The sequence below is a fragment of the Empidonax traillii genome, unplaced genomic scaffold, assembly GCF_003031625.1.
Source record: "Empidonax traillii isolate 1590-97213 ecotype Southwest subspecies unplaced genomic scaffold, ASM303162v1 scaffold263:size1499331, whole genome shotgun sequence".
Lineage (NCBI taxonomy): Eukaryota > Metazoa > Chordata > Aves > Passeriformes > Tyrannidae > Empidonax > Empidonax traillii.
In genome coordinates this window covers 491,410-516,855 of record NW_020955456.1, presented here as the reverse complement: position 1 = coordinate 516,855, position 25,446 = coordinate 491,410, and the positions used below count along the sequence as shown (strand labels likewise).

The 25,446-nt window shown below is 40.3% G+C and overlaps 1 protein-coding gene across 3 annotated transcripts in view; it reads right to left on the bottom strand.

Annotated features, from left to right (window-relative positions):
- The window catches only part of SDK1 (sidekick cell adhesion molecule 1), a 385,943-nt gene that overhangs the window by 204,020 nt on the left and 156,477 nt on the right, over positions 1–25,446 (bottom strand). For all 3 annotated transcript variants that reach the window (XM_027889459.1, XM_027889461.1, XM_027889460.1), the window contains exon 6: positions 937–1,070. In XM_027889459.1, coding sequence (XP_027745260.1) covers positions 937–1,070 — 134 coding nt within the window. The remainder of the gene's footprint in view (positions 1–936; positions 1,071–25,446) is intronic.

The following is a 25,446-nucleotide window of genomic DNA, read 5'->3' as shown; positions in this document are numbered from 1 at the left end:
AGAGATGGCTGGCACCTCATCGTGCCAAGTGATCTAGAGCTGACTCTTGCATCTTCTCAAAGCCCAAACCACGAGAGCAGCCTGTCAGTGAAGCTGCCACTGTCATCAGCAGTGTACCCCCAGCAGCTCTTCCTTGTTCAATCAGAACTATAAACCTCCCTGTCCCCACAGCAGAATAACACACTCCCTATCTCCCTGCTACATTAAAAATACCTTTATCAAATGGTTCAGAAAAGGAGTCAAACCATTCTACACATTTAGAATATTAATTTTTCATGCAAACACGTTTACTAAATGTTCTACAATAGTTTACAAGTGTACACTTCTGCTGAATGTGCACATCAGCATATTTAGTGTGCAGTCATCTCTCTGACCCCAGTGCTCTGCTGCTTTTCCCTCCACTTTGCTGCAAAAGCCACTCCTGGAATTCCTCTGTAATGGTGGTGTTAATACAATTTGTGTAATGTAAAATAATAAGTAATAACAATGAAATGCATGTTCCCTGGGACTCTGTGATAACTCCAGGTAAAAACAATGCCACAGACTGGGAATAGATTCATAAATAAATTTGCACTCAGAAGAGTGACTTGTTTACTTACTCGCAATGGAAAACAACACGTTATAAACCCCTGCATTAAAAAGAAATTATAATCACACCTTCACAATAAATAGTGAGGAATATCACCGGGTACCTGCCTGGCACAAAATCAACTGCCAGACAAAAGGCTTTGAGGGTGATTTGTCGAGGGCATCTACTCTCTTAGGTCCCTCCTACTACACAAGGAGTTTAGTGTGCTCCAAACCAAGCAGGAAAAGCTGACCTCCTTTAAAAGGTCCCATCCTTTGTCAGCAAGGCTCTTTTTATTGGGGCAGCCTTTGTGAATCCTGTCTGCAGCCTCAGTGTGAGAGCACATTATCCACAATTTGGGTACTCACTTGCTACGTTGAGATGAATAAAGGGACTTGTCTTGTTCTCCCCGTTCTTTTCATTGACTGCCTGGACATAGTAACCTCCTGCGTCGGTCGCTGATGTTCCAAGGATCACCAGCTGATTCTCCAGGGTGATGGCTCTGTTTAGGACAGAGAAAGATCACATTAATAACAGAAGGATGTTATCCACCAGACAGAAAGCATACAACACTTCTGACTCGACAGGCTGACATGATGTTCACTGGTCACCTAAACAAAGACGATGCAGAATCCAAACAAGCCCGATTTCAAACTTATTTACAGGAAATAAAGATCTTTGATGCCTCTAGGCCTTTTCTCTGTTTAGATCACGTAATATGTTTATGGTGACACGCAGAAAGCTACAACATATGAAACTAGGACAGTCTAAAAGGCAATAAGAAGTTACACAAGAGACAACAAATGATACCAGAGACCAACAGCCTCCAAACTGCCCCATTGTGGGCTGATGGCAGTCCTGGCCAGCATCAGTTGCTGCAGTTTTATTGAAAATCTCAACTAGTGAAAGGCAGAGTATTAAAGAGAGACACTCAAGGAATAACACACAGTTCATCAAAAAAGGGAAGTAAAAAAAATCAAAGGTAGCAGAACCTCCAGAGGTAAACTTTCTGTATTTATGGCATCACTGATTATCCCAACATCACAGCCAAGAACATCGGCGAGTTAGAGCCTAATGGCCACAACAGAGATGATCTGTGTGTAGACAGGGAGGGAAGGAGGAATTTTAATTCAGCCTAAAGCAGTTAGGAAAGCACAGCCCTGTAGTTAACTGGTGAGAGCTGGAGGGAGACAATAAAGGTCACTTTATAACACAAGTATATTCTTAGGGCTACTACATAACAAATGTCTCTAAACTCCCTCACAGGTAGATTTACCCACCTCACTACTTTGTATTTCACATGTATTAGATGCTCTTTTCTTGTCTATAAAAGATAAAGGATTAACCTAGAGACAACATTTAAAAATTTAAGGGCTTTGCAGAACAGGACACAGGAAACTCAAAACCTAGGTGAGATAAAAGAAAATGTAAAGTTCCAGGGAAAAGCCTGTGGAGCAAAGATTCGACATTATTGCAGCCTGGGACAGGCACAGCTTGGAAATCTGAGTGCAAGACTTGGAGGAAGGAACTCCCACCTTCACCTGTAATACTTGATGAGAAGCCACAGCGAGTTCAGCTGTGCCATTACTCGTATCATTGAGCATGAGGTTGAAACAACATATAAAATTATTATACTGGAAATTCACACATCAGCAGGCCTCAAAAACAGTCAGTGCTAAATCAAAGTATTTGTACACTAATCAGTCAGTAATAAACACCCCTGATTTTCATCCTCCTGTTCTGGCATGGGGTGGTTACCCTTAATAATAAACAAGTATTTTGCTTTGAAAAAGCATCTAAAGCAACAGTGGAAATCACAAGTTCCTAGTGCAGCATACTAGTTTTTATATGTAGGAGAGGCATAAAAAATTACAGTGAGAACACAGCTGTGTTCAAAGCTGTGCATTTTATTCATAACACTTTGTTTTTCTGATGCGAACCCAAAGAACCCTGAACTTCTGGAAAGCTATCGTGGAATCACAGAACCACTAAGGTTGGAAAAGATCTTTAAGATCATTAAGCCCAACCTTTTCCCTCAGCACTGCCAAGGCCACCACTGAACCCTGCCCCCAAGTGCCACATCTACAAGGGCTTTTAAATCCCTCCAGAGATGGTGACTCCACCACTGCCCTGGGCAGCTGCACCAGGGCTGGACAACCCTTTCACTGAGGAATTTTTTCCCAATATCCCATCTAAACCTTCCCTGGTGAAACTCAAGGTCTTTTCCTCTTCTCCTGTTGTTATTTAGAAAGGCTTGGCCCCCTCTGGCTCCCCCCTCCTGTCAGGGAGTTGCAGAGAGAGCAAGAAGGTCCCCCCTGAGCCTCCTTTTCTCCAGGCTGAGCCCCCCCAGCAGCTCCTCAGCACTTGTGCTCCAGAGCCCAACACATAAAAAATAAAGCTCTCAAATCAGTCACTACACACCATCTAAAGATCCTGTTTACAGTATCTTTATTGTCAGGTTTCATTATAAAACCTGCTAAAAAATAAATAAATCACAGTATGTTCTTTTATTTTATTCAATTAGTTATTTTATTCAACTAGTTTAATTGATTTAGAAAATTAATCAAAGAAACTGCGATAGATTTACAGAGTGAGGATATAAAATACAATTAATATGACACCTGATAGAACAAATAAAGATAAAATTCCAACACAGTACTAATAATTGAATATTAAAAGACAATTACATTTACATTTATTTTTACTCTAATTCTAAAGAGTAAAGAAAGCAGCATTAGAAAGATTCTTGGAAAACACTGAAATATATTTCAGACTGTTTTGATGCCTGTTACAAGTGCACCCAAAGTTTTAAAGGTGATCCTTGGATACTGCTGAGATGGATGCTGTTACCATCTGCACTGAATTGACTGGAAATTTTGACACTTAAACCATTAAACTCGTTGTATAATAATCAAGGAAAAAGAAAATGCAAATGTATTTATTAAGAAAATTGCTGAAAATGAAGTGGGCCTTTTTCATTAAAATTTACTTACATTTCACTCACAAATGTTACATCTTGCTCGCACTCCAATAAAAATCTGTGTATTATAAAGATTAATGAACACGAGTATCCTTGAACCAAAAAAAATCACTGCAGAAGGGCTAAACATTATAAATTACTTGTTCAAAACACTGCAAAAAGTTTGATATTAATTTGTATAGAAAAAAGAGTTAGAAGATAACGCAACTACTGAAGACAACTCTTAGGGTTCATCAATTACGTAGTCAAAGTTAAATTAAAAACCCAAAAATGAGTTATTGATATCTTAATAGTTCTGTGAAAAATGGAATGTTTCCATTTCATTAACTAAAGACAGGTATGGAGCCAGCCAGGGGCCCTCACAGGCTGTGGAGTCTGCGAGTTTTATTTAGATCACGCATGAGCCTCGTGCATCAGGAAAATCAATTAGTCACATTTTAAGGACTCATTAATTCCAATGTTTCCAAATCATCTGAAGCTTCCTGCCCCGGCCCTTTCCAGGGTTGCAGCAACTTTCTGTGCAACAGCTGCACAGAGCATCCAAAAATTGGCTTAGCGTGTTCTCCCGGGTTTATTGTTTGTTTTCATTGTCTGATATAACTTCTAAATTCTGACAGCACCACTCTAATGTTCCAAGGAAAATCTGATTCCTGGCTGCTCAGTTCACCAGCATATTTGAGGAAGATGACTGCGGCAGATAGAGCAGACCTGTCAGTAATTCATACCCGGCACGGAATTCATGAAAAATATAAATATTGCTTTTTTTTTAAAGCAGTATCGAACTTAACTCAATCTAACACTTTCAAGACAGGAGCAAACCAGCAAGCAAAGTAAGCAGACTGATCCTCGGGGATTTCTTAAGCGTAGGAAAGGAGCATTTGAAATCGCACGTTTTAATGGAAGAATTTTTAAGGTTTCTCTGGAGCTCAGCAAAAGCCCGTGGGGAGCAGCAGCCAGTGCACCACCAGCACAGACACAGCTGAGGGTGGGAGGGGGTTGTAAGAGCAGGTCAAGTGTTATCATGTCCCAACGCACAGGGGTTTGGAACTGGATGATCTTTAAGGTGCCTTCCAACCCAAACCATTTTGTGATTCTGTCCATTCTGGGATTTTTAATTGCTCCCTTCCAAACTGTCCAAAAGCCTGATGCAAAGCTAAAGCTTATGGGAATTGTTAAAATCAACTGAACATAAATCAGGTCTTTAGAAGTAAAGAGAATATTCCAAAAGGGATAACATTATTATGGTCTTAAACACAAAGGCTTTGGAGTTAAATTAATGATTTTTCTCCCCACAGTAAAAACTGCATCATTTATTAAATGCTGGAAATGAACCCTTCAGCATCTTAAAATAGGTGGATTTCAGTTTATAATGTTTTGTATGTGAAAATACCAAAATCTACTCTACAAGTGGATAATTCCCCAAAGTTAAATATTTGTTATGTTATTAGTCTACCAGATTACATGAAAAACAGATAATACTGGGTTATAAAAATATAAAATGAAAATCAGAGTAACCTGATTAGGCTTTCTCTCAGAAGGCTGCCATCTGCTCGTGAGCCAGCATGCAATATTTTAGCACAAAGACCTTCAGAAAGCCTCTTTTCCAATATTACGTCCAGCTAATACGATTATCAATCCCTCTATACGAGATATTTCTTTACTGGAGAGCCTCTGCTCCCCTTCTAAAAACTTTTGTCCACACTCCTTAGCAAATACTGATCTATCCCCACAACCCAGACAAACACACAGGAACAGTGGTGAGAACAGAGAAGGGAGAGATTACGGAGCAATAACAGAATAATTACTGCAAGACTTCCCTCCTGGATTTCCCCTTTTGGGAGAGCACAGCCCTGCTGCAGCCAAACACACACCTGGTGGAGGGAAGCCCTGACTCGGAGCAGAGTGTGCACGGCTCACCCCAGCCAGCATCTCACCACCCCTGGGCCTCCCAGAGCTGAGGGGAGGGGAATTATTAATCCAAATAATTTCAATACATGTCCTCCACAAACCACCCAGGAGTGTTTCTCAGGACTCGGTCGCAGAGTAAAACATCAGTGTATGTGTTACAGAGCAGCACCTTCACAGTAACAAAACACCAGGACCAGAGACTGGAGGAGCCTCACAGAGCATCACTCAGGTTCCAGGTATATTTTTACTGCAAATCAACCATCTATTAATAAAACTTTACACTTACACAGGTGTTGAATATTAAGTACAACTACATGAATTCATGCATTGAGTTTGCAATCAAGGCAGTTCACGCTGCTCTTGCTCTTTTATCTTCTCCAGCTACGCCAGGGCACAACATGTGCTTCTGGGAAGGCACTGGGATTTCTAGTCCTGAAAGCATCCCAAGGTTACACAGGAATAACCAAGACAGTCCTAATGGCCAGGCAGAGGATGAACACTGTTGTGAAACGAAGGACAACCAGCTATTGACTGGCTATATACAGCAGATACATTTTCAGGAGGAAACAAGAGAAGCAGCAGAATTTCCTTATATTATGCTCTGTTTTCCTGTTCTCCAGCACTAGTTTTGGGGCTTGCAAGGTCTTGGTTCAGTAAAAGCTGTAGATAGTATTCCCCATGCTTGTTCATGAACACATTACACAAAATCTGTGCTGTGTAAAGCTGGAATGGAAGTAGATGGAAAATTGCACTTGACAAATGATCAGTGATCCACTGCCTGACTGGAAAGCAGCATCAGATAGAAATCCAGAGAGTCTGTCTTTGGCCTGGCATGACTTAATATTTTTGTTGGTGTTCGTTGACTGAATATAGATTTCACTTACTAAATCTGTAGATAAAGTCCCAAACACTCTGGAAGACAGAATCAGAATTCCAAATGCAAGAGACCTGTTCAATCCTCTCCACGAGACAGGTTTGCAGTTCAGTGAACAAGCTCAAAACATTGTATTTGAGAAGGAATAAGTGACTGCCCAACAGGGAAGCCTCACAAGGGGTTGTGCAAACAGCAGAATCATTGCAAAAATCTAAGAACTAACCCTGTTTCTCACCCAGCATGGCCTCCACTCCGTTTTGGCTATTGAATTTAAAAGTGTGGGTTGGTCAAGAAGAATCAAAAAACTGTGACAATTGTATCACAACCATTCCTCTCTCAACTATCCAACCTGAAGACTCATCTAGAAAACCTGACATGCAGGACAATACTCCAAACCGAAAAAAGTCACCACGAGTGTTTTCATATACATACAGGACTGTTACAAAAAAGTAACTGAGATTTAAGCAGAATCACCAAATACTGAATCTTGCTATAAAAATCTTAGCAGTTTGCCCTCGGAAAGCTTATTTTCAGTCTTTGGAGACAGAGGCTCCCAGAAAGGATGCCTTTAAACACACATGTATGTTTAAATCATGCCCATATCAAGCAGTTGCTTGCCTAGAGATTAAAACACTCACAGAACAAAACCCAAGATAATCACTATTTAATTGATCATGAGAGAGATGCTTGCAGGGAGAGACAATGCTGCCAACCCAGAGGTGAGAAATTACAGCTACAAAGTAAGGAATAATATTCCTAAGTGCATAACTCCTGTCAAAATGTTCTTTTTCTCTCCCCAGGTTTTCGGCAGGTTGAATTCTTACTTAATGAAGCTTAGTTATTATCACACAACTTTGCTCCTTGTTTCTTTCGTTTTGTTTTTTTGTTTGTTTGTTTGGGGGTTTTGTTTTGCTTTTTTATTTGTTTTGTTTTAGTTGGTTGGGTTTGGGTTCTTTTTACTTTGTTTTGGTTTTGGGTTTTTTTTTTTGTTGTTATTACATTTTAAGCAACAAGAGTTAGTGCAGCTGACACGAGAACTTCTGTGTGCTTAAATCCCAGCTCCTGGGTGTTATCTTGCTGAACCACACCAAGGTGTGCCTGGATGTGCTACGTCAGCAACAGCACTTCTCAAACTAGCAGAAAAAATCCAGACTTTCAAGACAAAATACACCATCCCAGTCAATAACAGAGACCAAGGACTCGGGATAAAACAAGTCCGTTTTCTCCAGTCTCCTCTTCTTATAAAACTCTTACAGCATTCAAGGTATTTATAAGCAGAGCATCTATTTTCCTTTCCTCTCCAGTTTATTGTATAATCAACACACTGAACTGCAGTTGTGCCGTCACTGGCTGTTGCTATGGACATTGCTAGCAACCACAGGAAAGAAGAATAGTGGAAATTTTTTAATATAAATGGGTTATTTAAACAAAACATTGCAGTTAAGAAGTACCACAGGTTGTTGATCTACACAGCTGGCTGACTTCACTGACAGCGAGCACAAAGACTATTTGTAATCATTTGGGATTTTATAGTTCAATTTTCAGAGACAGACATGAATATTGCCTCACTTTATGATAGTTCTCCTGAATTGATTATTCAAGGTGCTGTAGGTTTTTTTAAACACTGATTTGTTCCCCTTTCCTTTACTGTGAAAGGAAAACTTGTGTTATTAAATTATATCTTCTTTTCTGATAAAACATGTCAGCATAATGGTACGTGGTATAGCACTTTGCAGTCAAGTATTGAAGAGCTTCCTGTTGAATATTGTACATTCATACCATTACTTCCCTGAGATACATTTGTTTTTATTCTGCAGTGCATAAGCCAGGACTGAACTGCACCAACTATAAAACAAATTAGCAGCAGCACGGCCCTGTCACAGGGCAATGCCCTGAAGGGATAATTGATCATACAGCAATGACAAAGAAAACTTCAACCTCTTAACAGCATATTTAACAGATCTATTTAGACATGCCAAAACTGAACCCACTTAAATGCTCCCAACTCTCCTTATTCATGTTCCTGGATCTGTCCCAGCACCATCTCTGCCATTTTATTCCTGCTTTCACACATACCTCATTTGAAACCATCTCCATTCTCGCAGAGGTGTAACTGAGCATAAGATTTGGCACAGCCAGGTATGAACACACCTCATCTCAGGGACTCAAAAATCCGTATCACAGCCACTGAAATATCAACACCATTTGGAAATTGAATTTCAAATCTTGGACGGGCCAACGCAAATCTCTTCCTAACATATTCACTCGGTTTCCTCAGCTGAAACAAGTCCTTCAGCAGCTAAACACATGCACATGAGTGTAGTTAAAACTGATAGAGGGAGTGCACAGAGCAGTGACAGCAATCCTGTCTGTAATCATCAGTCCATGGCAGGTGTGTGTCAGTGAAGACAAAACAGCCATACACAGGTGGAAAACCTCAAAGGGACATCACCTGCAACTGCTGCTCATTATCACATGAGCCAAAGGCTTTGGTTCTCTTCTAATGCCAGAAAAATACATCTCCACTTCACAAAGAGCAAAATACATATCCAAACATACCACACCAGCTCCACGAGCAAGAAGTGCAATACCAAACCATCCCCTCAGCCCCTTTAGGAGATAATAAATGGGGTGATTTCAAAGGATAGGAAATTTGTACAGCCATAACTTGTTATACACTTAGAGCAGGGAATTTTAAACCTTGGAACTACCAGCCTAGCAGCCTGTTTGTTTTCAGATCTAGTACTTCTTCTAATAGTACCAAATCTTTAAACAAAGAATATGGATATGGTAAAAGGTGGCCAGTGACCCCAGCATCAACCTCTGCTGCTGCCAAAGAGCAGCAGCACTGGGCAGCAATAGAGCAATTTATTTGGACAAGTTTTACTATGAAAGATAATTAAAGATTTAGTGGCGTGGATCGATACAACAGTAAACACTATCTATGTACAGCACTGCAGTTTGCCAACACCAGCATTTGTGTTACTGCAGCTGATTCATCACACAGGGTTATTACACAGTATCTTAGGTTTGCTGTCTACATCAAAATAGAGATTTTGTGGGGTTATTGCTCCTCACACCCCATTAAGACATAGACTATTGCAGGCCCAGGAGATGGGCACAGCCAGGTTGTGCCAGTGCTGTGTAGCCTTGGGGGAGTTATTCAGCCTTTCAGTCTCTATGCTTTGCCAAGAGAGAAAAAAATCATGATACATGTATATATGTCTTTTTATGCAGAAAAAAATTTATCTAGAGGCTTAAACAGTTAATACCTCTGGCACTCAAAAGATGTAGGGGATTATGTAAGTGCTCAGTCTTAATACTCTTTACTTCCCCTTCCATTTCATCTGACTATCAGGCATTTTGTTACAAGTTCAGGCAAAGCAACTGCTTTTCAACTGCTTTACCATCACCTGAGCTAAACACACTGGGCAGGTGAGCACTGCTTTCCAAACACCAGTCTTCCAGCAACTCACAGAACTGCACTACTTCCTTCAGCAGATTCCCCTCATCCTGAGCACAGGTGCCCTCAGTAACAAACACATCGACCTCAGACTCCACAGAATCCTGGTTATTACTGTCAATAATACAGCAAACAAAATTTCAAGTCAGTAACTTCAGATTTTTTTTTTCCTAACGCCCCTAATGCAAACATTTCAAAGCATCTCAAGTTTGTGACAGTGAAACGTAAAAGGCACTGGTTAAAAAAAAAAAACAACAAAACCAAAATAAGCAGAAATTAAACAGAAATTTAAAAGGAAGCAGTGACTCCCTTTTTCTGTTATAAATAGGCCATGCAATGACATAAAGGCAAAGCCAGGTTGGATGCATTCAACCGTATGGTGAACAAACATATGAAGTCAAACATTGGAAACTGTGGTATTAAAAAAAAAAAAAAAAAAAAAAAAAAAAAAAAAAAAAAAAAAAAAAAAAAAACAAAAAACAAACAAAAAAACAACTGTGTAAGATCACAGCAGCATTTGCTGTTATGATTTCTGCCCGAACATGATTTCCTGTCAATAGTGCATGAAACAGAGCACAGTAAACCACTGAAAAATATTGTTCTATCAATAGCACTTCATCTATTAAGCTACTTTTATTTACTAGCCAAAAAGAATACAAGGGAAAAATCTTTCAGAAAGGAAAAAACCTCTTTCTAATTAATGAGCCAAACACACAGAAAGCTGTTGTGTAGCAAAGCTGTGGAGTTCTAAAAGGTAGGAAGCAAAGTTACGAGAAGTTTTATGTGAGAAAGTGAGAAGATCAGTGCAGTGATATCTGCACTTGACCACTTGATCATCCCAATCCCAGGCAAAGTAATACTACCCACAGGAAAATCTATGTACCATCAGTGTGAACACTACCAGCTTTTAACATAAAGTGTCTTGGAAGATTGGCTTTGGACATTACTAAGCAGAGCTCTCTTTTGGGATCTCATTTGTATGTTGTACTCGAAACCCTGTTGCAGCCCTGCTCTCCAGATCTCATCAAGAACACTTCAATGGCCAACTCAAGTGTAAACAGCACATGATTCAAGTACAGCAGACCCTGCGGATTTCTTCTTTTTCAACTTGGGTGGTGCTGCCAAAACCAAGAAGATTGGTACCCTATCAGCTCCACTTATTTTTAGATTACTTGAAATCAATACCCGGGTGTGTTTGCATGAATTACTGCTTATTTGACTTCTGAGTCTAAAGACACAAATTTCCCTGCAGTGGAGCAATGACACATATTCAGGACTCCGGGCTGTAAAGCTTCAGGAAGTCAGACGGCCAAAGCTCATGCACTAAATCTGGACAGTCCCCTGGTGGAATGACAGCAACTTCTACTTTAGAAGCAGTCCCAGAGGTAAAATAGAAGGCAAAGAACTTCGCCTGCCTGCCTTCCTCCCCGTACTGAAGCTCCAAGCACCACCCACACCCTCTAACGAGGAGCAATAGAGAATCTGCATCCCAGGGACTGCCTTGTTTGGACTGAAATAAAACCACCGAAGTGCCAGCAGATGCAGAGTTTGGTTTCTTTGGTTTTTATGGCTACAATATGCTTTGCAGATCCTTTTTTGTCTTACTGAAGGAAGACTCAGCTGAGTTACGTGGCAGAAGAACTCCCAAACCCTGGCGGGGCCAGCAGTGCCTGCACTGCCAGGGTTGTGAACAGAATGCTTAACATCTTGCCGATGCCAATAATTCTACACAACAGTTAGACCAGAAGAGAAAACCTCTGATGCCCTCAAAGTCTTGGCTGAAATCTGTCTTCACGTGTTTATCTCCTCGCTTGCAGACATTTCCGCTGCAGAGGTTTTAGGGATTTGCTCCTGCAAGGCAGCAAAACGCTGCTCCCTGCGATTCCCCTCAGCTGGAGAAGAGGTGCTATTACTGAGTTAATGGACAGTAGACACAACAGTTCCATCACCTTCAGTTACTGACTCTTTTTATCCACTTCGCCCTGTAATGAGGATCTCTGCTTGCTCACATTTACGCCACGGCAGCATCAGCTGTCCCCTAATCCTGCAACACATAAAAATGGAAAGATAGATGCAGGAAAACATTAAAATGCCCTTATCGCTTGGCTGCAGGGGTATAAACTTAAAATAGGAGATTGTTTTTCCTGTTGAAACCAAACAAATAAATACATTTACTTAATTTTCTTCTTAAATAATCCTTTACGAGCACTGAAGGGATGCTTTGATTATTACTGTAAAGATAAACACTGGAACATTCCATTCTATCTTACCCAGGTTAGATAGAAACAAATTCAATTCCTTCCTGTACATGTTTTTCCCAGGTGCATTAACACGCCTTTACATTCAAGAACCAACTTTTATTACAAGCTGAGTGTGTAGGGAACAGGGAGATAGGGAAAGAAAACAGAATGAACAGAATGCTAATGAGAAAGAAAAATACAGCCCCGACAGCCAATTCCTTTAATTAGACGGATGTCTGAGTTTTTAACTTCCAAGTTTTTAATCCCAAACTCAGAAGATGGAAAATAGAAACAGTGTTCAAATAAACCCCACAGGCTACTTTGCTGAAGGAAATGGGAAAATTAACCTTTTATCTCCTCAGATGAAAATACGGTACCAAAATAAAACCCTGGCCAAAATAGTGTTTTATGAGAGCCAGAGCCATGAGGGCAACAATAGCAATGCACAGACTTCAGAATGAAATCTTGGAAACAGAGCTAAAGAAGAGGAGCTATGGAACAAGACAGTCATGCAGGATGGTGAGGGAAATGTCTAGTTTTCTTCCCTATATTCTTTACTCAATCACTGAGAGATAAAACACATATTTGGTAGTATGGCAGCCTACCAAGAATCATGCCAAACAACCAGAAAAATGACCCTATGCAACAAGTCCTGCTAACTTACTAATAATAAAGGAACTCCTGCAGGTTTGTAGTACTTAGAGATAAAGTTTCATTTCCTGATAAGAATCTTTATGCAAAGGAGAGAAATAAGCACATTGTTCAAGTGGTTAAAATTCAGCCCAGAACACAAGGTGAGCAGATACCCAGGGACTGCAACTTTTCTTAAAGCTAAAATTTAGAATTACATTCCACAGACACGCAGGCTCAGAGTTACTCAATCCATACAAGATCCACTTCAGCTCAACACACTCTGCAAAGGCAGAGAGACTGCTGGCAAAAAGAAAGTCATGGCACGGCTCGTGTCTAATTGAGTGCTTGTGTATGAGAATGAGCAGGAGAGAGGGCACACATCCCACTAAAACACACAGATTCATCTCGGGAGGCATGTCAGAGCTGCCTCTTGATTGATCCCTCTGTCAACTGAAGTGCTGAAGTTCCTCCTTCAGCTCATTCAATAGCCCGAGTTTTTGAAGTAGATACTTTAAATTCCATTCCCTGGTGCCTCAAATGAGCCAGTAGTGTCTACATGAAGGTTGAGTTTGTCATCATTTCGGAATCAAGTTTTAAGACCTAACAATATCACTCTACAGATAATTTCAGTCTGCTCAGTTTGGATGACTTCACCCCAAAGGTCGTGAATGTAAAGTGTATCTTTTCCTCCCTCTTTCTTTACTCTTCGCTGCAGAGTGGCAGCTGAAAAAGGAGTATTTGAGGAGAGTGAGTTACCTCATAAGAGCAGAAGCAGCACCACTAACAGCATCTCCTTGTTTTCCCTCCTAAAGCAGCAGAGGGACTGTCTCAGTTTATTGCAGGCTCCTCACTCCAACAGCACTGGAGACAGAAGGGAAAAACTCTCCAGCAAAATCCAGCACTTCAGTAATAGAACTTTTGTTCTGCCTTCCCACTGTCACTCAGAAGTGGCATCCCTGATGCCCTCAAGGACGTATCAAAGTAGTGTTGGCTGGTAATCTCTACAGCAAGAACGAAATTAATACGAAGCATTTGCCTAAGAAACACTCTTTTTTTTTTTTTTTCCTACAGAAAGCAGCTGCAGGTTTACTGCTGAGCTGCCTGAAACCCTGCTCTTCCACCCATCACCATTTTCAGCTGCCCACACTTCAGCCTGTGACACAGCAGTGGCTCTGTAAATGTGCAGCTCAGGCTGTGCCACACACCCTGACCCTGAGACAAACTGCCAGCGAACCCACTTCTGGGAGCCAGCAGCAATATGTAGAGGATAATGTTAGGATGACCTGTGAAGATGGATGAGCAACCCCCAAAGCTCTGGATCTCCATGCTTTATTGCTTTAAACCATATTTCATCCACTTAATGTAGATTTAAAACACGTCCTTGGGACTCTTTTCAACCAAGAACTTACTTGAAGGGGAAAAAAAAAAAAAGGACGTAAAAAATTTGCTGAAACACAGCTGTGATTCCACATTCCTGGTATTTTCTGCAATCATTTACCTTAGTACCAACAAATACAGCACTATGCATGTTTGTTGTTCAGCTGGAGTTACCTGACAAGGTAAACTGGTGCAGACAGAGGCCAGCCTGGCAGTGTGAAACCAGAAGCTGCTCCATTGCCTTTCCAGTAGTGAGGGGCCTCTTAGGGGCCTCTTCCCCTAACCCAGCATCTGATTCCCACAAAGACTTTGGGAACTTCCGAAACCGAACCCTCTGTTCAGTGGGATGCATTTTGCCTCACGGATTCCAAAATCTGTCTCACAGGTTCTCGATGATCCCTGTGGGTTCCTTCCAACTCAGCATATTCTGTGACTCTGTGAAAAGATTTTGCAGGAAGAAACCAGAACTGGATGTGGCAGAACAAACAATACCACACAAGGTTTAGTCTCTTAGGAGGAACCTTTATAAAAAAACTCCACACCATGCCAGATCCCATTTGTAGCTGTTCTACTTTGCTCAGCATTGCAATGAGTCCTGTGGATAATTATCTTTTCATGACAAATTCCAGTGCTCCCATCATCTCAGAGCAGAAAGTTCCAGAACCAATATCCACTCTTACATGACTTTTTCTTTGATGCCTGGCTACGAGTCCACATAAACTTCTGATTTCAGGGTACATGGTCTATATATATATATATATATATATAAAATATATCTCTCTGAATACTCCATATCTATAGATATATATATAGAAGTATATATATAATGTATCTATAACTATGCTATAGACTATATTTATAGCATGTATCTAGAGATATTCTACATTCTACAGTATATATCTATAGATACTCTATAATAAGAAATCTGTAATATATTTTATATCTGCAGACAAGTTTCTGTTTGGAGGTTTGTGCTACAGAATCCGAGCTCCTGTTAATTAAAAAAGACACCACTCAAATTATATTTTACTCCAGTCCTTCATTTGTGTCTTCACACTGACTGGGTTTCATTCTTCAGTCAGTTGCTTCAAGAGCTCCAGGGAGAAGAAAAATGTGTTGCTGTGAAGATCTGCCTGGGCTCCTATTTAAGCTTTAAAGTTGGCTTCCAACAGCCCAATAAGTAGCAGGAAAGTGGAAGGTTAAAAACTTCGCTTTTCATCTCTGCCAAAACAGTAAAAGAAAAATGAGATTGCTGAGTGGCTGACTGACTGCAGAATCAACACAGCAGTGATCTGCCTATAAGCTGCAAAGGGCAAACCCAAGGCATCTGCTTAAAAGCTTATGCCAACTGTGGGATAAAAAGAGTAAGGAAGCCACAATAAAACATAATTATTACAGGAGCTATAATTATGGTATTATTCTTTGGTGCATTCAATGTTGTGCACATTAAACCTTGTACTCTGTGAATATTTAATGATTATATGCTTACTCAGAGCCCTTTAATGTCCTTAAAACACAGGTATTTTTCACTTATTAAGAAAAAATTACACACAATTTTTTTTCCTGAGCACCTGCAGTTGAAATAGAGGGACAACATTCTGTGAGTCTTCTGTACATTTAAATCTCAAAGCTTTGGAAACTGCGTGTTTACAGACACTGCCAGTCAATTTTCAGTAGTTTTGAAACAATAATCAACCCTCTTGACCTCAAGAAAAGAAAAAGTAACCTCTAAGTGGTCATCTGTGGCTGTTCTGTATTATCATCTGTAAGAATTACTGATCAAAAGCACTAATATGTCCCTAAGGAGTCCAAAAAACTTTGGATATATTCAAACACTCTTCAAAAGTAATAAGAAAAGATAAATTTATGCACTAAGAAGTAGCAGGGACCTGCATTCACTGAGTGCCAACGGAGCATAAAGCACAGGATTTCCTACTTAACTGCTCTTCTATAAACCACGCACCCAGCAACCATGGAAAGACAGGTTTTAGTATGTAATGCAGTATAACAGGGGCCAGATATCTAGTTTTCAGCATTTTGTAGAGATATAGGTAAAAAATTATTAGACTTTTCTAGAATGCATTGAGGCTTTAGTGCAGTAAATACTGGCAATGGATTTATGGCATTGTGTACATTCCATCCTTACCTGAATGGAGAGCACTACAGCTTGATGTGTCTGGGGTTTTATATTAGAAAAGACTGACTTTTAAAACAGCTTATTGATTCCCCCCTCCCTCCCCCACCCCGTAAAATTGCTAATGGCTTTACTCAAACTTTGACCTTTTTTTTTTTTTTTTTTTCAAATAGCAACCCTATAATCACTGTGAATGGAAACAGCAGAAACAGCTTCCAGGAGTGCTGGTTGGCTCATGGGATCAGGATGGGAATGCTGCAAATTAAACAGGGCTGAACTGCTGCTGGTAACTCTTCTCAAAGTACAATTTTGCAGTTTTCCATCCCTTTCCTATAACTTCTGCCAGGCATTCTTACAACTTACAAGGCAGTATTGAAAGCCCTGCTGGAATTAGGATGCGTGACATCTGCTGCTCCTTCGTATCTACAGTGCCCACTACCAACCACAGAAGAGTTCAACACAACCCATTTCTGACATATATATATATATACACACATGTATAAATTGTTAAATAACCTTTCTTTTTTGTTTAGGAGGTTACAATTAGTTCCTTTGGTTGCTTATTACAGCACTTTTCCAGGAATGAGAGGTGAGCTGACTGACATTTAATTTCCAGATTTCTTTTTCCCCCCTCCTAAAAATAGGTGTGACATTTCCCGGTGTTTTGCATCCCAAGCTCACATTCTGCAGTCATTCCCCAGGATAACTGCTAACCATTCCAAAATCATTCCGTAGGTTCTCTACATAACCTAGATAAAGATCACCTGTCCAATTGATTAAGAAATATTTAAGCTACGACATCAAGTACGAGGGATGGTTATATATGTAATAAAGATGAAATATTGCTTGTTTTCAAAAGCACCGTGATGCTCTCATGTTTTTTTATTATTACTTATTTCCAATTTATTACCTCAGCAACACGGAATGCTCTATCATTCCAGCTAGCCAGGGAGCACTTCTGATCCTCAGGATATGGTATGTGGCCTTGAAAGGGTATTGAGTTAAAAAGAAAATTAATGTGACCTAAATGAAGCCTCTTTTTAAAACTGGAGCTAAATCACTGAATCAGAGACTCCCAGGTTGGAAGGGGACCTCAAGGACGCTCCTGTTTGACAATGTTCCCCCAGGCCTCCACGGCAATCCAGCCACGGGTGCCCTGAGCGCTTGCTGCTCGCTCTGTGCTGCCCAGGGTTCTCTGCCTGGATGACTCCAGTCATCCAAGAGAAGTCCTAAGTAAATGTAGGATGAATTCCTCAGGAATTACTTCCTGAGGAAGTAATTTAGATGCTTGCTGGAGCAGCTGATAAAAATAGGAGATCTTTTCATCCCATGCTTCATAACACTCCAGATCAGGACAGAGGGAGTGGAGAACGGGAAAAGCAGGGAGAGGTTTCTGCGTGTCCTGGGAGATGCCAGCAGAGCAGAACACACTGAGCCCCATGGCTGGAAGACAGACTATTATTACCTTTCCCTGCTCTAGAAAATGCGAGAAGGAGGGAGAGATGTGAAGAGAGTTTTTGCTTGTTTTCTGTGGTTACGGTTCAAGAGGACCCACACAGGATTGTGCTCTAAAGCAGTGCCTGCAGTCTCTTGACCATCAGTTTCTTGCTCTCAAAGTACTGAGAGCCAGCTGATGCTCCCCCTTCGAGTTATGTAAACCAGTAAGCACAGATAAACCTCCCCTGTAGCTACACACAGAAAAGAACATCAGCAAAGAACAGCAGCATCGGAGCAGCAGAGCCCCCCAGAACACCTGAGTACGTTATATATTGAATATTAATGCAAATTCCACACTCAGATCATTCTTCAGGAGAATTATTTAACTACTTAAAGCAACTAAACACATATAAAGAGGCCACTCGCACAAGCTCCGTGGTTCGTAGAATTTCCTCAAATGCTGTTCGAGCAAGTTTCAAGTGCTCTGGGGCCAGGAATGGGAATTCTTTTGTGTTGAGAAAGGGATGTTGAACACGGCACTGAGAGCGATCTTATTTGCAAAGTCTCTCCATTTCCCGGCCAGCTCTGGTGTCTGGGGTCACAGGAGTGGCGTTCCTGTTTTGTTTTTGCAATGCAATGAATGATTTAACATTTTCCAACAGCAGTATTTGTAGCATCCAAGGTTAGCCCATTCCATGGCCTTCTACCACTTGATATTTAAAGGCTTGTAGATAATTGTGGGATATTTTGCATATTACTTGGTACTGTGTGCGTACTGTTCATAAATATGTATTACCTGGCACAGTGTGTGTACCAGTCATAAAAGTTTAAAGGATCTAAGAATTACCCTAAGAAGTACAAGAATTGTACTAGATATTTATGTGCATTTATGAGCACATACATACCATTCCTGTAAATATATTTGTAAATGAAAAGGAAATAGAATGGAAAAGAGATTTTCTAATCACACCTTTGACAAAATAATGGCATCATTATCTTTCCTGCATTAGATAATGGCAGAATATTGCACTTTCAGTGATGTATCTTCACTGTTTGTTTCTGTAAAATCTTCCTTATACCTGAATGAATTGCAGAAATGTAATTTCAGAACTCTAAAAAAACTGCTAATTTGAGAGTGCAGTGCTCTAAAAATATCTCTGTTATCAGGGTTTTCCAGGAAGTAGATGTAGAAAGGGAGAACTAATTCTTAGATTATGCAGTATACTGATATGAAATCCATTTGATTAAAAACACAGAAAAACTATTATTTTGTCACCAAGCCACACATTCAATTTGTCTCCTTCCCCCAATTTTTAAACTAACAGCTCCAACTTGTTGCTTCGTTCCAGCCTCTTTTATGCCTCCAAGTGTAATGAAAAAAAGCCCCACAGTCACCTAAGATATCCCGTTTGTCACTGTGCAGCACCACTGCCACTCACAACTTCAAAGCATCAGGACAGACCAAATTGGGATCCTTCTTTTGCAAAAGCACTGGCTCCACGAGATAAGAAAATCTTCATTAGCTGCTTCCTTTATGGAGACGATGAATCAATTAAGGAATTCGAAATCCACGCAGCGAAAGGGCAATAATGGGAATGTACACCCCAGATAACTACCAGTTGTAAAACTTGTAAAACTTCCCACTGCTCAGATACTGCTGATATTACAGCTACTTGTGTGATAACTTTGGGTTTACTGCAGTCCTGGCAGCTGGATTTTACTGAGCAGCAATGGGGTACGGCCACAACAAAGCCTGCTCGCTTGGTCCTAAGTGTTTTCAAAACCCAGGATTTGGATGAGTACTTTTTTGGTTTGTTTTTTTTTTTCTATTTCCAATGAAACATTTCACAGATGAGAAAAATTGAAATGATGTATGGTAAGCATTTGCATTCCACAGAAAGCATCTCGTGTGATAAGACCATTCTTAGCTTTCCTAAGTGGAATCATTCCAATTCCCTTTCTGGTGTTTGCAATTGAGCTGCTGAGAAGATACTGCTCAAAGATTCTTACCGTGGGAAAGACATTTGAATAGTTCATTTTCTGGAAGGGCTTGGATAAGTAGCTTTCTTATGCATTTATTCTTTAAAATTACTCACTTTCATACAGTCAGTGCCACTGTTCTGTTGTTTCCCTTTCAAATGTACTTTTAGCACCAACATCTAAACAAAGCATTACGACTGTAAACACCCCCCCAACACTCCCCCGGGCTGGTTTAACTTGGAATTAAGAAAATGCAACGTTAACAGGGGGCAAATGGGAAAATATTTTTAAGTCACACACATAAATTAGGCAGAAGGAAAACAGGTTGCATTAGATAAGTTCAAATTTAGATCTGGTACTGCAGCTCTCAGTAGCATTTTGCAATACGTATTAGCCCTAATAAATACAACACTAGACTGGAGTTATTAGAAATCTCCAGGTAAATTAACAACTCCATCCCCAGCTGACTGAGTAATACTGCACAAGTTATTCTACCTGGTGAAAGTGAAGCTCCATCTAGAAAAAAATTACACCTTTGCAAACTTTTTCTCACAAAAACCCACTGCTCCCAACTGAAGGACTGATTTCAGTTAAAGTCCAAGCACTCTTGCAAAGCCTCCTGAAACAACCATTTCACCAATGAATAAAGGAGCCATCACTGGGAATTTTCTATGGAAAAGGAATTAACCCATAAAATATTACAGGGAAAAGCTCACTCAAAAGTGTGATATGAAAACTTACTAAAAACTTCTTCTGGAATACCAATAGAAGAGAAAAAGTGTCCTTTTTTTTCTCTTATGGAAGAGAGTTTTCTTCCTCAATTATGTACCTCAATTTAGCACCTGACAGAGCGAGCAAATATGTGATTCACGTTTGGGGCTTTTTTTGCCACCTTTACTCACACCAGCTGGCAGCAATATGTATATATATGCATATATATGCAGTCTATATATGATTGCATGAATTAATCTAATCCCTCAACAAAAAAAGGAAAAAAAAAAGGAATATTGCACCACGCTTCTTGTCAACTAATGCAAGTATCAATTGTCACTTCTATGATTAAAGCCTAATTTTGATCCTCCGAACCAATATTGGCCCAGCATCGTTTGACCACATGATACATAAATAAAGTTTAGAAGAAATTCTCAGGATTTTTTAACAGTTTAAACAATTGCTGCAAACGTGGTGGATTACAGGAGTACAGAACTTTCCTCATGGCATTAAACAGGGCTGCAGTTACACACAAACATCTCTGTGTTTCTCTACCTGACTATAAAAACATGCAAATATTTCCCAAATCCCTGGCCAGTACGTTCTTTTTTAAAAAAAAGTATTGCAAACCCACATAGAGTTGTCACATAGAGCTTGGTTTCCAATAGCAAAAATGGAAGTTGTGGCTGTATATGAAAAATGGAGATATAATTAATAAGGATCGAAACAGAACTCTGAAATGCAAACGCTGCAAATTAGAAATCCTGGGGAAGGTGGCCTACAAAAGAAAAGTCCTAAATCTCTAAGGATAGAGGCAGAAGCCCACCCATATCCACATGCAGCCACTGTGATACAGTTATTAAAGGTGCTGAGAGGAATTCAATCTCCAGACTGGAAGCAGAAATATCAGGCATGAGAGGGGATTTCTGCAGAGACTCGAGTAACTGCTCTGGCTTACAGATATTGATCAGAGCATGCAGATGAAAGGCAAACACAGAGCCGGTCTTACAGACGAGCCAAAACGTTATTACTGTCTCAAAATCAAGCCATCTCCCTTTTCCCCTTTTTTAATTAGATACGTCAGAAGGTATGGAGTGTACAGCTTGTCCCAATTTCCCCAATAACTGCAAGTAAATTCTCTCTTCAGTTTAAATGCAGGATTAAGCTTGTTGCTGAATCAGCTCACTTTGCCTCTGGAAAAGCTCAGGCTGCTACAAATTTAGGAACTACTTCTTAGAGATGCAGAGTTAGTCAGAATAAATCCTGTATCACAGTTCCCTCAATTGCCAGGTCTTTCAGCTTTGGCTTTTAAGGGGCACAAGCAATGAATTGCAATAAGTCAAACTCCCCATGTTCTTATAACATTTATTTTCTTTCTATTGCAGTTGTTTGGAAAGTAACTGTGACACAGCAATCTTGCCAAGAAGCCCCCAAAGCCCATTTGGCCTCTGAAAAGAAGCCATTGCTGCTTGACTCCAGAGTTACCTGGTCAGACTTGCTGTACCCTGGAAATACAGATAAATATACTATAATAGTATACTTACTATTATATTTTATATATATATATATATTTAGGATATTATATGGTATATTTACTCTAAGAGCAGGGCTGGGAAACGAGGGATAGGGGTATCACTTCCCCCATGTCCCCAAAGAAACGAACACATTCTGGCTTTTCTGGCATATCTATATTTATGCCTTAGAATTACAGAAGTATAAGGAACTTCCCTGTGCTGTTGCTGCAGACAATTAGTGTCCGAATACACAATCTATCTGCCATAAACAGCCTCTCTCAGCAGATTCTGAAGCTGCTCAGGTTCGGTGCCATTTCATTAATCACTGTTTGCCTGAGGCACAGCACATGAACTTACCCAAATTGCTGCCAGGGTTCCTCGATCATCCTTTGGCTTCCCCGTGCTTTTCAGAATGAGAATGACTCCACATCACTGTCCCACTGCCATCCCCACCCTGGGATGTATGCAGGACACACAACCCAGGCAGCAGGCAGCTGCCATTACGGATGTAAATTAAATCTCCCAAGACGAGGCGCAAGAGGAGAACACGACTTGTTATAGACAATAAGTGGTGAAGGAGATATGGCAAAGGAGACTCAGTCAACATTATTTTATCCAGAAGTGATTGTAAACTATCATTCCTTTAAGGCAGAATTTGACAAGAGTTCTGAAAATGCTGTGGGTTAATTAGAGACAGATGCTGCCATTCCTGACTTTAAAGGAAGTCAAGAACATTCAATGCTTTGCATGATAAGAATATTAAACAAATGTGATCAGAGATGCTTGTATCATACAGGGGAAACAAAGGGTTACGTTCTGCATCCTTACTGCAGCTCTACTGAAATCAAAAACCTTGTCCACCCTAGGAAGGAATATTCAAAGGTTTCAGACCTTGTGGTTTCAAAGTATCTGCTTATCAAAGGCACAGCTCCGAGCACTGCAATGAATGAACAAATCAGCTGCATAAACTTCAGATATTTCAAGCACATCTTGGACTCAAAGATTATAACCTTCTCATTTTTAATTCAAAAAATCATTGATTTTTCCTCTTAAACACAGGCCCATCCTCGACAGACCCACAACCCTGAGACACAGGAGTGCATTTGCTGAGGTCTCCAAGCACTGCCATTTACACCCAGGTCCTGGGGAACCCAACGTCCAATGACCTAATGTTCCCTGCTTCCTGTTAAAATCACCTCTTGTAGTTTCATATAATAGTCTTCAATAAGTTATACGGCCATTTAACAAAAACTCCATTTCAGAAATTAAACCATCACCTTGAGATCTACATCCTTTAAAATAAAAAGCATGTGATGTTTAAAGAACCAACCCAGCACGAGTGGAAGGCTGAGACATCTTGAGGAAGAGCACCAGAAGCCCTTATGGGGCCAATGCACAATTTCCACTTCCAAGTAGTAAAGCAAATCCACAATCAATTAAAAAAAAAATAGAATAAATGTAAAAAAGAAAACAAAAAAAAAACACATCTACAAGACGGGAAAAAATCCAGATGTTTAGGGAAAATAATTTTTCCTCTACATAACAGGCCATTGTGAGATGGCTTTTGACATCAGCTCTGTCTACTTAAAAAGCCCTTTTTGTACCAAACCTGCCAAAACAGCTCTCTCTGGTGTGTTATGTCACCTCAACGTGGTTATTTTGATGTGAGATAAAAAAGTCACCCTATTTGAGAGCATGTTTGGGAAAAATAGCTCGAGCAAACCTGCAAAGCAGCTCACTTTGAAAACTACTACGGCAAGGAAGTTTCATATGGAAAAAAAAAAGTGTTGTGCTTTTATTTATTTTTACGCATCATCTCCCACAAGTGTTGGGCCATTCACCTTCTGGCACAGACTAAAAGCTCTCGCTGAGTTCACAGACATCAAAGACGCAGTGGATTCTGACACATGGCTGAGCTCTTGAACATAACTATTTTATAATAATGGAGAAGCATTACTAAGAAGTGACCACAGTTTCCAGCTCTGAAAGCCATACCAGGGTGTTTTCCAATTTTCTAGTACTCTATAACATAATTCTCAAACATAAATAACATTTACAGCTTCTCGAGGTTGGCTTGAACTAAAAATGTTCAGTGTGCTGCACTGATACTATCAGAACCAGCACCTTTGATACCCACAAAAGCAGTTGATGTTATCCCCACTTTCTGCCCCTCGGGATCATTTGTAATCCCGGACACCGTAACACAGAAGACGGATTCAACTCTGGCGCTCGCCCACAAGAGAGCAGGGATTTATTACAGGTTCTTTTTACACAACTGCAACTCTAACGCAATTCACTGCTCCAGCCCAAGATGGACAACTTGGCAATCTGAACATCTGTCCTTTTTCTATTCCAGATCTATTCCAGTGATGGATGTCAAACTGCACTGTGAGACAGGCTGGATGTTTATTTCATAAAAGTCAACAGAGCGGGTAAGTTCAGGCAGAAGGACAGAAGAGGAAGGGAGGAGGGAACCAACATTAATAGCTTAGCGTTGTCTTTGTTAATTTAATAACACACTGAGGTATTCTATTAAAGTGTCATGTACTAAAAGCACCTCTTCAAAAGGGATGCCAAGTTCTCTTCGGTGTCAAGGAAGTTAAACCTACAAAACAAACAGAAACCTCCGTCTAAAAGCATTTAGCTACTTTGTATTCCTGCCTGCTAATGTCCCAAGTGGATTGTTTTTAGTGGTAAAATTTTGTCTATAATGTGCAAGCATTGCAGCACTTTGAAGTAATGAAACCCAATGGACCCTTCAACCTTATTCTGTTTATGTTATGTAATTATAAACTCATTATTTTCATATAAAATGCTATTCTAATCTAAAAAAGGATGCTACAAGATATAGCCAATCTATCTGTCAACCCTGCAAACCAAACATGTATCTGTCAACCACACTCTGATGACAACTGCTGTTTGGAATGGAAAAGAGCTACGATTTATGATCACAAATAGCAAAATTTAAAAATTGAGCTGAACATTAAGCTGAGCTCTGTTCCTGCCTCTTTTTCCTGCTCACTGGCAATAAAGGTTATGATACCTGACTGTCACTGTCAGCAGTGTGCTGCCATGACCTCCAGCACAGCCACCGAGCCACCGTTGGCCACTTCTGGTAATTGTTCACATCCCAGTCCTGAGCACAGAACTCGTATTATAAAATCCCTGATTACTGCTCTCCCTTATACTGCCATCAAATCTAACTTTGAAGCCCCATTAGTATGTATGTATTCAAATTATTTTTTTAAAAAATGCATTACTTTTCACTGACATTTTCTGTGCTGTTTATAGGCATGTCCTGTGTTATTCTGGCTAAATTAGTGAAAAAAACTCGAAGGACTGTGTTTAGTCTCTCCTATCTCTCCTCATTACAGCCACTATTAGAGGAACAGCTAAACATCACTGGGGCTTCTTGTCAATTGTGTCACTGTGCCAGAAGACTCATAGAATCATGAAATCATAGGATCTTAAGGGGTTGGAATGGACCTTAAAGATCATCCAGTCCCAACCTCCCCTGCCACAGGCAGGGACACCTTCCCTTAGTCCAGGTTTCTCAAGGCCTTTTCCAACCTGGTCTTGAACACCCAGGGTTGGGGCATCCACAACCTCCCTGGGCAAAAAGAATGA